General features: G+C 45.7%; 2 protein-coding genes across 3 annotated transcripts in view; both read right to left on the bottom strand.

Moving 5' to 3' along the window:
- The window catches only part of LOC127665128 (coiled-coil domain-containing protein 3-like), a 738150-nt gene that overhangs the window by 283518 nt on the left and 441220 nt on the right, over nt 1-13412 (bottom strand). The window lies entirely within an intron of this gene.
- On the bottom strand, nt 9700-10601 carry LOC127665131 (nuclear ubiquitous casein and cyclin-dependent kinase substrate 1-like). Its single transcript, XM_052157569.1, has one exon. The coding sequence runs from the start codon at nt 10584-10586 to the stop codon at nt 9717-9719; it is 870 nt and encodes a 289-aa protein (XP_052013529.1). The 5' UTR covers nt 10587-10601; the 3' UTR covers nt 9700-9716.

Genomic DNA, 13412 nt, shown 5'->3' with positions numbered 1-13412 from the left:
ACTGTGATCTTGCAGGGAAGAGAATGACATATACGACAGGCATGAACACATGGGTGATTCCTGCGAACAGGACAAACCAGCAGGCATCGTAGATCAGGAAGGCATGGTGAGGGCTGGCCAGATGGCTCAAGGGATAGAGGTGCTTGCCATCCGAGTCTATCCACTGAGTTTAATACCTGGACCTACCTGGTAGAGAGACCCAACCCCTGGCCGTGCTCTACCTACACATGAGCAGAGCCTGTGTGCACACACACATCTACATAAACAAAAATGCCTTAAAACAAGTAACAGATAAAACACACATACACAAAGGGTAGGAAGGGGTTGGCTTGATTGAATAATCCCCGATATAGCAGGGAAACTGAGTCCACAGCACAGGGCTAATCAGGAACAGCTCAGCCCCCTTGATGAGGAGGAGGCTCAATTTCTACCCACAAGAGCAGAGCAGGGAGCTGGCCCAGCTGTGGGAGGCTCCTGGCTACACCAGCATCCACAGGGCCTTCTCTATGAGCTTCCTTCCAGCCTTCCCCCAGTGGTGGATCTACCTCCTTGTGGGACAGAATGGGCGCCCTGGGGCTTGCTTTATTTTAAGTGTCAATTTTGCTCTTCCCACCACCAGGGAACTTTTGGTTTCCAAGTTGCGGAGACTGGCAAAGTATGGGGAGAGATGTGTCCATCTCTGGCTGTCCCTCCCCTGCTGGGATGACTCCCCAGAACACACAGCAAAACCCCAACTCTCTCCGAGGCATTCAAGCCTTTCCTCTGTCCTCTCTCCCACAGCCCCTGTCCCCACCATCTTCAGCTAAGTAAGTTAGGCCAATTCTGTCCTAGAAGTGTCTTGAATCTCAGACTGGAGTATCTTCTGTAACTACAGACACTCCCAACAACACAGGTCCTGGTCTTTGGGGGGTAAGGGGAAAGGGAGGGGAGGGGGAGGAGGGAGAGGGAGAAGAGGAAAGGGAGGAGGAAGAGGAGGGAGAGGGAGGAGGGGGAAGGGGAGGGGAGGAGGAAGAGGGAGAGGGAGGAGGGGGAAAGGGAGGGGAGCAGCTTGCCAATTGACTGCTGTTACATTTCTAGGCTCTGGAAGTCTGACACATCCATAAAACAGTGATTTGACCAGTGTGGTGGCACATGCCTGTAAACCCAGCACAGGAGGATTGCTTTTAAGTAAGAAGTTAACTTGAGATACTGTAAGAGTCTCTTGGAAGACCCCCACTCAATAAGGCCACAGAGACCGGAATCGCTGCAATCTTCAAGAGGTTTATTGTTCCAGTGTACATGCAGGCATGAGGAGACTCTGAGCTCACAAAGCACACCCTTTTTAGAGCATTTTGGCGGGGAGTTCTGAGGTCACCTGAGTTGGACGACTGTGATTGGTTACCCTGGGCAACATTTAAAATTATTAGTCAACTCGAATGGGGAGGTTGTCTCTGCATTTGGCCTGGTCCTGCTCACCTTGAGGTATTTGTGGTATTTCAGGGCATTGTCTTTTTTGTAGTCACTTCCCTCTCTGGCCTCACCCTAGGCAGGGTGCTTCCCTTTAGGCCTTTTCCATACCTATCCTCCCCAGGAAATCCAGGGCAGAATGCAAAGTTTCTGTCCAGCTGTGAGCCCCAGTTCTTAGTCGTGGGGAGCTGGCCTGCTGTTTCTGACAGGGTTCTCAGAATACATAGGGAGTTCCAGACCAGCCTGGGCTACAGAGTGAGACCCTATCTAAAATAAAACCAAACCAGGCTGGGCAGTGGTGGCACAGCCTTTAATCCCAACACTTGGGAGGCAGAGGCAGGCAGATTTCTGAGTTTAAGGACAGCCTGGTCTACAGAGTGAGTTCCAGGACAGCCAGGGCTATACAGAGAAACCCTGACTTGGGGAAAAAATAAAATAAAATAAAGCTAAACCAAAACCCAAGCAACATGCCCACAGCAATGTGAATATTGTCCTGCTCACTGATTGTGTGAGAAAGAAAGGAACAAGACAGGATACATCCAGTGTCCAATGGAATTGGGTGAGAGGGAGCGATGTGGACACGCCCTCAGCGCTCCTGTGCATGTGTGTGCATGTGTGTGCTCTCTCTCTCTCTCTCTCTCTCTCTCTCTCTCTCTCTCTCTCTCTCTCTCTCACACACACACACACACACACACACACACACACAGTCCCACCACCATCCTGCATGTCTGTGGCCCATGCTGAGTGCAGCAGGACAGGGACCAGGCTTGCTGAAGCCTCAGGTAGAACCCCGCCCACCTCTGCTCTTGCTGTTGTGTGGTCTTGACTGCACAGGGGCTGCACAGTGGACTGGCCATCCATGGATGCAAACAAGGGTTGGACACTCTACAGAGCCTGGGCAGGGGGAGGCAGGAAGGAGCCTGAATCTAGTGGGGATCTTCATGAGAAATCACCCTATGGCAGACAGTACAGGGTTCAGAGAGGGATCGGGAGCTACCAGGATGCACAGCACATGCAGAACCCATCCACAAACCAGACCTCACTTTTTCATGAGGATCCCATCTGGTCACATAGCTAAGGACCTGATCATCTCTAGGTGGTCCCAGCTCTTGGATTTGAGGGTATAGGACAGAGCTGTGTGTTACATGTGCTGCACAGTGAAATGAGGTCTAGGAGAAGTGTCCAGGGCTAGAGAGCCAGGTTCTGAAGGAATAGAGGGGACAGAGCTGCAAACCTCCCAAGGAGGCAGGTTAGAGGTTCACCAGGCACAGTGACTGGCTTAGAGGCAGAGAAGCCGGGACACAGCAGCTTCTGGGGCAATCTATGGCACTGAGGTGGAAAGAGCGACCTCCCAGCTTTCCTCCCATATCAGGAGGTCACAGAGCAGAGCCAGGTTCAGGACCCCTATGGGTATGGGCAGGATGAGGGTCGTAGAGCTGGTCCCATCTGCCACCACCTTGAGCAGCTACCTGAATGTTCCCCAACTGGGCCAAGTCCCCAGCCATTCATCTTGCCCAGCTGTGTCTCTCCCTTCTGCCAGAAAAACCTGGCACCACTAAGGAGCAGCTGAGACACAGGGTTCCACTGTCTGCTTAGGTCCTGACTCAGTGGAGGTCACCATGGGTGGTGAAGTGCGGCTTTGGAGCTATGGAATTTTATGGTTAGTTCTGTGGTACCCGGTCACATCACAGTTAAGTAGTGAAAGGTTTTGTGTGTGCATTTGTGTCTCTTTGTGTACATGCCTAGGTGTGTCTGATTCCCTGGATTTATCTGTATCTGGTGCATGCACATATGTGTACATGTGTTTATAGTTCCAGTCAGAAGGGCAAAGACCAAGTGTTACCTCAAAAAACCTGGAGCAGAATCAGTTCCCTGTAGTTATAAAGGAGGTATGAAGCATTCACACATGCATGCACACATATGCACATATGCTTGTGCAAGCTCATGTGTTCCTTGCAGTCATGAGGGCACTCTACATACAGGCCTGTCCATACACAGTCACACATGTATGTATACATAATGCAAGCTCATGTTCTCTAGTCTGGGGAATTAAGGCACTTGTAGAGCCCAGATCAGCTAAGCCCCGAGTCTGAGGAATAAGCAACGAGGCCTGAATTGTGTAAGTGTGCACACATGTGTGTGCATGTATGTGTGTAAAGATGTGTGAGTGTGTGCATGTATATGTGTGTAAAGGTGAGAGAGTGTGCATGTGTGTGTGTTTTATATGTGTGGGCATACACGATGCACATATACATGGTTCATGTGTGTGTGGAGGCTGAGGTTAATGTTAAGAACTATCCCCCATCCATAGCCACCTTATTCATTGAGGTAGGATCTCCCAATCAAACCCAGAGCTCACTGATGTGGCTAGTCTTTCTAGCTGGGATCTGTCACCTTCTGAGGTTGGAATTAGAGGTCACCACACTGACCTAATATTTATGCATGATTTGGGGATCCAAACCCCAGATTGTGAACTACAACTCTGGCTCTCACACTTGCATGACAAATCCTTTAACCACTTGGCTGTTTCCCAAGCTTGACTTAGTTTGTTTGTTTAAAAGTATTTCAATGTAGCCAGCTTTTCTGATCAGAGCGTGCACCTGGCTGGGCCCTGGTTTGCGGGTGGCCCTGCTCTGAGCTGGTGAGACCCTTCAGTCACTGCCTCAACAGTTCACTGTAGAAACTGCAGAATCAGGAACTGCAAGGAAGGGACTCGCAACCCTTAGCTCTAGTGCTCACTTGCTCCTGGCTTTCCCCTGCAGCACATGCCAGACACCGGGCTGCACTGGGTCGGATGTGCGGATGCACTGGGGGTGGGGGGTGGGGTTAGGCGGGCACATGTGTCCTGCCTCTTCTGCTTCATACAGCCTCACTTGGGCAACATGGCTTCAAAGATACTTTGTAATTTTTTGTGTGATATGTCTGTCTATGTGCATGGGAGAGCAGGTGCCCAAAGAGGCCAGAGGCAGTGCATCCCCTGGAATTGGAGTTATAGGCTGTTGGGAGCATACAAAATGGATGCTGGGAACCAACTGGGTCCCCTGGAAGTCCTCTTAACTGCTGACTCAGCTTCCCAGCATCCTCCAAGATGCCCCTAGTGGCTCCATAGCACTCTGCCTTCAGATTATATTCTTTCTTTCTTTTTCTTTTTTCCTTTCTTTCTTTTTTTCCTGTTATTTCGTAGGTTTTTTTTTAAAGATTTATTTTATGCATGTGAGTACATTGTATTTGTCTTCAGACACACCATCAGCAGGCAACAGATCCCATTACAGATGGTTGTGAGCCACCATGTGGTTTCTGGGAATTGAACTCAGGACCTCTGGAAGAGCAGTCAGTGCTCTTAACCGCTGAGCCATCTGTCCAGCCTGGGTCATCTGCTTTTTTTTTTTTGGGGGGGGGGTTACAAAAGCCCTTTCATAAAGCCATTTTTAAACAAACCAAACCAAAAGGTTTACAAAAGAAAAGAAAAAGATACAGAAAAAGAATAACTTGCTTATGTCCCCAAGAGAAGAAAAAAATAAAGGGGACAGTACCAACATGCGCAACAATAAAGGGTTCTTTTCCTTATTTCTTAATACAAAATACAAGCAAAGGATACACATACTTAAAACAAAGTTCAGGAGCAGACAGCAGTCCTGGAAATCCTTCAATCGGAACAAGGCAGGAGTTTGTTGTTGCTGTTGTTTATGCAAATGCGTACATACCAGGATATGTAAATGTAGGAAATGAAGTATCACATCAGACCATCACATGAGTCTACCAATGCACATTGCATCTATAATTCATGAATGTGGTCAACAAAATCATGTTCATTTCAACTCAGTTTCATTTAAATTAAAAAAAAAAAAACCTTTAAATAAAGTGGTTACATTCAAACTTTAGCTTCCTTAGTACCATGCTGCAGATTTCAGCACTGCTAAGGTATTGCAAGAATGCCCAACCCTCTGTTGTCTAACCATGTATCAAGCCACACTGCAGTATGAAGAAAAGGATGCCAGGCTCTTAGCCATGGCCTAAGACAGGTTAGGCTAGCTTCCTGACCCTTTCTGCTCAGAACATGAAAGATTGAAGACTAAAATGGAGGAAGACTGGGAATTTTTAGAACTGGCAAATTAAGTCTAAAAGGTGAATGAAGACAAACTGATTGTGGCAGCTGGGCAACCTGGCAAAGTCTTATGCCTTGCAGGAATGAAGCATAAAAGGTTTGCTGCAATATGTTCATGGTACACGGACTATGTAGAGCTCTTATTTACAAATCTTGTAACAAATACTTCCAGAGGAAAAGGAAATAAATTTACTAACTTCCAGAATGACAAAGGTTTAATTGCCAGGCATTTACAAACACACACTCACACATACCCACATCACACTTCAGGGTTTTATACATGTTATTTTTAGGGCATAACTGAGTACTATACTTCCCAACACTCCATAAAAAGCAAAATCCAACCAAACAAAAAAACCCCCAAATCAACCAATTAAACAAAAACAACACCCCCCCCCAAATCAATTTACCCTCTCCCATGATCTAGAAAACCCCCCTCTCCCAATATACAAAGTATCCACCCAACTGTGATGCTCTACAGTCACGGAGCATGCTCAGATGTCACCAGGTCATTCTGCATTGGCATGGTAACAGGTAGGCATATGGGATCCTCCTAGTGGTTAGCACAATCACACCACTGTGAATTAGGCTTTGAACAAAAGTATAATCTATGGATTTGATATTCAGAATTCAGAATCATGTATTTTCTTTTCTAAGACAAAGGGAAAAGGAGGTTCAAATAGCAACATGGCTATTGACAGTTTGACATCGCAATACAAAAACAAAACACCTTCCCCATCTTCAAGTAACTCAGCAGCTTCCTCCAGAGAAAAAATGACAATATTCTACCCTAAGAGCGACCAGTGACTTTAACTTCCCCTCCCCTTTGGCTTGTTCCTGACCTCCATCTGCACACCGTGAAGTACTGAGCCTGCATTTCTTCCTACCCAGTCACAGGTGGGACTGTTTCTTGTGTAGCTTCTGGGGCTACTGGTAAAGAGAACTGTCCAAGCAGGCACTGATTCACAGCAGCAACAAAGCTTTGTTTTCTTTTATTCAAGTCTGGTCTGGCAGGGGCCCCTAAACCTGAGTTTTGTTTACACTATTTCCCTCTCTAACCTGCCACCTACATGTTCCTGGACATAAAAATAAGAAAAGTCCATTTTAAAAAGTGTCACCTATCATGGTGGCATTAATCCCAGCAGTGTGTGAGTGAGGGGTGGGAGAAAAAAGACTTTCAGAAAGACCACAAAGTGAAGCCAGGCCTCAAAAAAAGGTCAAGATCAGCTGAGTATATTCATCAAAAGTCCTTCTAGATCATAACCGCAAATTCCACTGATTTTTATGTGGAAGAAAATGCTATCTGAACTAGTACCATATATAAGCATTGAAGACAGGGGAAAAAAATCAGTTATTTTGAAAACAAAAAGCCATGAGTTTAAGATCAGTCAAGTATCAAGTTGAAGGCCAGCCTGGGGCACTCTAAATACTGGGGTTTCTGGTAAGGTCTAAGGACTCTCACTACACTAGAAAAAGAAGCACTCATTCCACAACTTTCCCTTTGTAAGGTGGATATGGAGAGGGAGGTACTGAAAGCAGTTACGTGTTTCAGCAGATCTTTAAATAGACCCTTTGGGTCCTCTCTCCCAAACCCCATCAGCGGTGGAGGGTTAAAAGCAGCAGTAAGTCGCCACTGGGCAACATGGAGGCTACCATTTCTGACAGGGGGAGACAAAGGCTTTACCCAGGGCCCGGAGAACTAGAATGTAGTGTTAGCTGAACTGCTACATCTATTAAAGAGGTAAATCTAGCCGAGCTTCCAACAGACAAGCACCTTCTAATGAACATCCCATTCCCGAGCACTGCAAATCAAGACAGTGAATACACTGCCGCTTCACTGTAGGCACACTCGAAAGAAAAGGAAAGAAAAGGGAGAGGAGGCATGGAGGTGCCAAGGGCCAGGCATTATGAACACACCCTCGTGCCATCATTACACCTAACTGCTGAGCACCTGTTTCCAGTTGAGTCACATTAAATGTCTTCCTGTTTGCATGCATGGGATTTGAAGGAAGACCAGAGTGTTATAAACCACTAAAAAAAGTGAAAATAAAGGTCACTTAGAGCCTGTGTGATCACTTGAGAATTAGAAAATATATCTTCAATCTAATGAGTTGGTTTTAAAAGGGATTCTAAACAAGTCCAATCAGACACACCTTTTACACAAGTAACCTAAAAGATAGTATTATTTCTCAATAGGTAGATAAAATCAGAGATGCTAGTGCAGATTATTAAAGACACTGTTAAAAAAAATTGAGGCTTAAGTTGAAAGAGACCCTACCCACAAATTTTCATGAAACATAACCTAAAAAAAGCCCAGATGTCACTAGGAATGTAAGACTGAGTTATAAACCCCTAAAAGGGAGAGATGCCTGGTGGAAATGGGAGTCTCTTCTTTCCTCAAGGGCGGGTTCCTGAGCAAGCACGCCCACCACAGCAGACAGAATCCTCTGTCATATCCACGACACAGATCACAGTGCTGCATCCCACTACAGACCACAGCAATCCAACTGCTTATGTTCAAGTTTCTATTTTTGGCCATGTTAAAACTCTATCATTAGCAGTGCAGGGTTGAAATAACTCTCTGCCACTCGGTGTTTTATTTATTCATTTATTTATTTTAAAGCAGATCTAAGAATGTTCTTTAAAGTGTCTTAAAAACCAGAGTAAAAATATTTCTTAAATAACCCTTTGTCTTACGAACACCTATTAAGAAAATGACATCGTCTGAGACAAACATGTCACTTAAAAAACACAAAAGCAGAATACTGAGGAAGCAAATTTAGCTTAAGTGCAGAAAAATATACAGAAATTACTCCACTAAATCTTTAATTTAGTAGCATAATAGGACCCCTAATCTTTGCATCTGGTCTACTGGCGAATGAGACCTGAATGTGGAGGATCAAACCTATAGATGATCTGTCCTTGATGCTTTGCTAAGGTATCTAGACTGTTATCAATGGCACATAGGCACCCTAAAATACAGTTTGCTCATCCCATTGGGGCTCAGGCTCTTGCTTTAAAAAGAAACATGAATAGAAGGGAGGGGCCAGACCAACTAAGATGCAAACAAGCCCACAGTATGGAAGCAGAAGGAGGAGGAAGGTGTGAGGCTATGTCATTATCCTGTTACTATGAAGGAAAGATTTAAATATCAAAAGGAAACAACTGTTTCTATCCCCAAATAAAAATAGTATGGTTCATGGGTCCTCATTTCAATTATTTGTATTCATAAAGGATAAATCTCAATCTTTTGTATCTGAGCTTCACACTAACTCCAACTTTATTTGCTTAAAACTTTTAACATCATCAGCCTGCGAAAAAATGCACTGTGAGGTGTAGACTCATCTTGTCATTGAAATTCAAAGAAATCTCTTTTTAATTTTTGATCATTGGTAAAAACTTTACCCTAAAACAGGATGTATTTTAAAAACTTGAATCAATGAAAACATGAAAGAAATATGAAATTAAGACTGATTCTGGTGGCCCACTTTAAAAAAAAAAAAAGATCATTATGAAGACAAAAGAACCAATGGCTCTGAATCTCTTTGAGAATAACAAATATACTAAGTTCCAGGAACACCATTCCCTCCACACCCAAGGAAATAATCTGAGTACTGAGTTAACAATCCAGAATTCATGTTCGCCTCCCGACTGCTGTGTCACTAGTACAAATTTAAGAGTCATGATTCTTTTTGACATTTACAGTTTAAACATATAAGCTCATGTTAAATAACAACTTGTCTGTCAAAAGTACAGGAAAAAAAGAACAATTATTTAATTAAAACCTTTTTAGTTTTTTGTTTTTGATTACTGTTCAAGATGCTGTTCTTTAGCAAAAAGCCGTTTCCATAGCGTCCACCTCAAATCGTATTGCTTTGCAGCCATGGCATTCCTTCCCTCCATTAAAAACACAATCCAGTGATTAATTGACATGGCTTTTGTAGGGGGAGGGGATTGGCAAAGAAAAGACTGAGACAAAATGGCAACTTAAACACGTAAGCATACAATGGGTTTGAGAGAGAAGAGATAGATGATAGAGAGGAAAACATTATTCTAGACAAATGAAATAGCACTGAAAGCCCAGGAGTCGAGCCACAGCCCAAACCGTGTCCTACGGAGGTTTCCTTTTCTGTTTCTAATACAACCTCTCCCCCAAATATCACTTTTAATCTTCCCCGGAAGCGGCTTCATCTTCAGAGCCTTCGTCCCCAGACTTCTCGAGTGGGGGGCTCGCAGACGTCTTCTTTTCTGGAGGGCTTTCTGCTTCCTCATCCTCTTCTTTGGGAGAAGGAGTTTTCTCCCTCGATGTCTTTGATGCTGTGGGGCGACCCACTTTCCCTTTGCCTTTCTCTGGACTCGGTGTCACTGTAGCCTTTAGTCTGGGTTTGGGCATTTTCTTTTCTTTTCTCTCAGGTTTGGACTTCTTAACCATCTTTTTGTTTTTCTTTTTTGAACTGCCATAATCACTATCATCGTCGTCTTCCATTAGGAAATCTTCATCGCTGCCAGAATCTTTCTCCTGGAATGGCGCCTCATCATCTTCTTCTGGCTCTTCCTCACTGCCAACATCTTCCAAGAGCATCTCTCTCTGTTTAGAAGCTGCTTTAGATGCTGCCTGCCGTTGCTGGTGTACATTTTTATGATCATCTATTTCATCTTCACTGTCTTCTTTGTGTCTCTTGCTTTTCTTTTTTCTGGAGCCTGATCTTTCCTGAGTGCTTTCCTCCTGGGCGTCCATCTCATCATTGCTGTCCAGGATGTCACAGGGCTCACCCACCCTGGAGAGAGCCTCCTCCGCAGGAACCTGGGACACTTCCAAGCCACAAAGAGATTTTACTTCCTGTTGAACAGCGTTGGCCACGGCTTTCTTGACCCGACCAGACCTGACCACCGCCGGATCCGAGTTGGCATAGTCCGCCACGGTCACTCGGCCCGAGCAGGCGTCGTGGGCCCGGAACTTGAGCCGCTTTCCTCTCTTGGGCATGATGACAGTGTCCGGACGAGGCCCACCTAGCTGGCCGGGGCCCCGGGCCATGTCTCTGCCCCGAGAGCCAGCTCCCGGAGCCCCCGGGTCATCTGCTTTTAAGCTACTCTGTGTAATGGGAACTGCAGGACTTATTTCATGCACCCCCTTTGCCCACTGTATGTTAATGAGGAGCGAAAGGCCTGTGGTGTTTTCCCAAGATCAGATCTTTGCTCCCTAGAAATATGTGTCCACAAACTTGTGTGGTGCCTAAGTGTTTCTGTGCTACAACTTGCCCGGTGAGAACACAACCTGTCTAAGATTCAGTCAGAAAGAAACAGAAACAAACACAAGGGACTGGGAGCACCGCTCAGTTGATAAAGGACTGGGAGCACGGCTCAGTTGATAAAGGGCTGGGAGCACGGCTCAGTCAGTAAAGGGCTGGGAGCACTGCTCAGTCAGTAAAGGGCTGGGAGCACGGCTCAGTCAGTACAGGGCTGGGAGCACAGCTCAGTCAGTAAAGGGCTGGGAGCACGGCTCAGTCAGTAAAGGGCTTGCCAGGCCTGAGTTCAGATCCCCAGAACCTAAGTAAAAGGCTGAGCTCAGCGATGTTTGTAGCCTGGGCTCAGCAGCACGAGCACGCCATCCTGGTGCTGAGGAGAGAGAGGCAAGCAGATACCAGGAGAAGCAGAATCAGTGAGCTTCCGGTCAGTGGAAACTAAAGTGGGTAAGGAAGACATATGTCAGCCTGTGTCCTCTGCACGCACACATGTGTATGCATGTGCACAGGCACTGAACAAGTACATGCATACACATGTAACACACACAGCAAGTACATGGACGGGAAACCATCTTCATAGTGGGTGAAGGGTGAATGGAGCCAAGCAGTGTGCACCACCCACAGAGAGGCGCTCTTCCAGCCATCAGGAAGAGTGCACAAGAAGGGGTGAAGCTCCGTGTGTGGGCGCCTACCTAGTGTGCATGAAGTCCTGGATTCAATGCCCAGCACTGCACAGACCCAGTGTGGTGGTGCAGCCTGGCACTTGGGAGCTTTAGGCAAGAGGATCAGAGTTCAAAGTCATCCTTAGTTACATATGGCGTCAGAGGCTAGCTTGGGCTACACAAAACCCTAACTTAAAAAACAAACTACAACAACAAAACAGCTTTTTTTTCCCCTAAGCTCTGACAGGTATTCCAACAAGGCTGAACCTTGAAAGCATTATCTAGTGTCGGAACACAGCCAAAAGAACAACCCATGGTGAATGGTGTCTGGGGAACTGTGAGAGGCTGCAGGGGAGAGGCAGAGGGCTTTTACTTCAGCTGCACTTGGTTTCCTGCAGTGTTCTCAGAGTTGGTTTCATGCCTCCTGTGATAAACATTTACATTTGATCTGTATGACATGTTTATTCTTGTTGGACATCCGATCATAGCTACTGAACCCAATCTGGTCCCTGTGCCCAGAGTCTGCATATGGCCTTCTGCCTTGCTTGTGTGACTTCCCAGATATGATCAACAGTATGTGCTAGACAATTGTGTTTAGATGGCTCTGTCCTGAGAAAGTTCTGAGAAAGGGCAGCTCTGTTGATATTTAGCATGTGTTTACTAGCATTGGCATTTATTTATATGTTTTTCTGATCAGGTTTTTCTGAACTCAGACAACCTTTCTTAGGTCATAGCTTTCTTTGTTTCATTCCTGTATAAAAAGTACTGAAACTGAAGTAAGATCGTCTGCAGCACCAGACTGTAGTCACCCCATTCCTTCAGGTCCTCAGACCCCAGGTCCAGCCGAAAAGATCTGTAGAGGTCGGCCAGAAAGTCGACAATCCAGGCCACAGGTGTGTTTTTGGGTGTAGGAAGGGATCATCTAGAATAGCAAATTAACAGAGAGAGAGAGAGAGAGAGAGAGAGAGAGAGAGAGAGAGAGAGAGAGAGAGAGCAGACTGGTGGGGTCTGCTGCAGGGGATGGGCACTTAATGGAGGGGAAAGTTATGCAAGAGCATGGCTGAGCTGATTCTTGCTGGATGCTGGCTTTGAGACAGTTAATTCAGCCTGGGATAGCAGCACTGGACTGTGACCCCAGAGCTTAGGAAGCTGAGTCAGGAAAATCAAAGTTTGAGGCTAGCCTGAGAACTATGTCAGGAAAACAGAACAAAATGAACCCTTCAAAAAGATACATAATTTTATGTTTCATGAGTTTCCCTTCCATGAAAGGCCTTTATTTTTAAAATAAAAATATTATTATTTTTTTTATTTTTAAAAAAGCCAGGCTTTTTTATAAATTATCCTGCTTTGCTCTAATTTCCTGTTCGTTTTGAGACCCAGGCACCCAAGGCTCTGCCATTCTTTAGATGGCTGCTCTTGGTCTCCACCTGCCTCTCTCCTCCCAACCCCCACTACTTGCTTGCTTTGTGCCTTGACCTATATTTGTCTGGGAAATGACTTTAGTCACTATGTGAGTCAGAATGGTTTTTGCCGAGGGATTTGGAGCTTATTTTTATGTTTAGATAATGTCCAAGAGGAACAAAGAACCCAGATAGCCAAGGCGATGTTTGGAGCATAGCCAAGCTCTTTGGAGATCCTACCACTGGGGATGAAAGGCAAGTGGGCACCATCCGAGGCCCCTGCGATCTTAATCCAATGAGGAAGGTTTATTTGTCTTCTTAAGACACAGGCAAGAGAGGACATCTCTTGTGTTCTCAAAGATTCAGTAGTCATTTCCCCTTCTCCTTTACCCCCATTCCATGGGCCCTTAAAAGAGGTGGTGGGTCCCACTCTCTTCCCACTGCTCCCTTCAAATCACCCAAAAATTCAGGGTCACTACAGACAGGTAGAAAACACTTGGGCTGGAGAAATGGATCAGCTGTTAAGAGCACTGACTGTTCTTCCAAAGGTCATGAA

This window comes from Apodemus sylvaticus, chromosome 14 (genome assembly GCF_947179515.1).
Source record: "Apodemus sylvaticus chromosome 14, mApoSyl1.1, whole genome shotgun sequence".
Classification (NCBI taxonomy): domain Eukaryota; kingdom Metazoa; phylum Chordata; class Mammalia; order Rodentia; family Muridae; genus Apodemus; species Apodemus sylvaticus.
The sequence above is the reverse complement of the archived record's forward strand: the minus strand, read 5'-3'. Positions and strand labels throughout refer to the sequence as shown.

Coding starts and splice junctions, on each gene's coding strand:
- LOC127665131 (XM_052157569.1), bottom strand. CDS start 10,586: ATGGCCCGGGGCCCCGGCCAGCTAGGTGGGCCTCGTCCGGACACTGTC.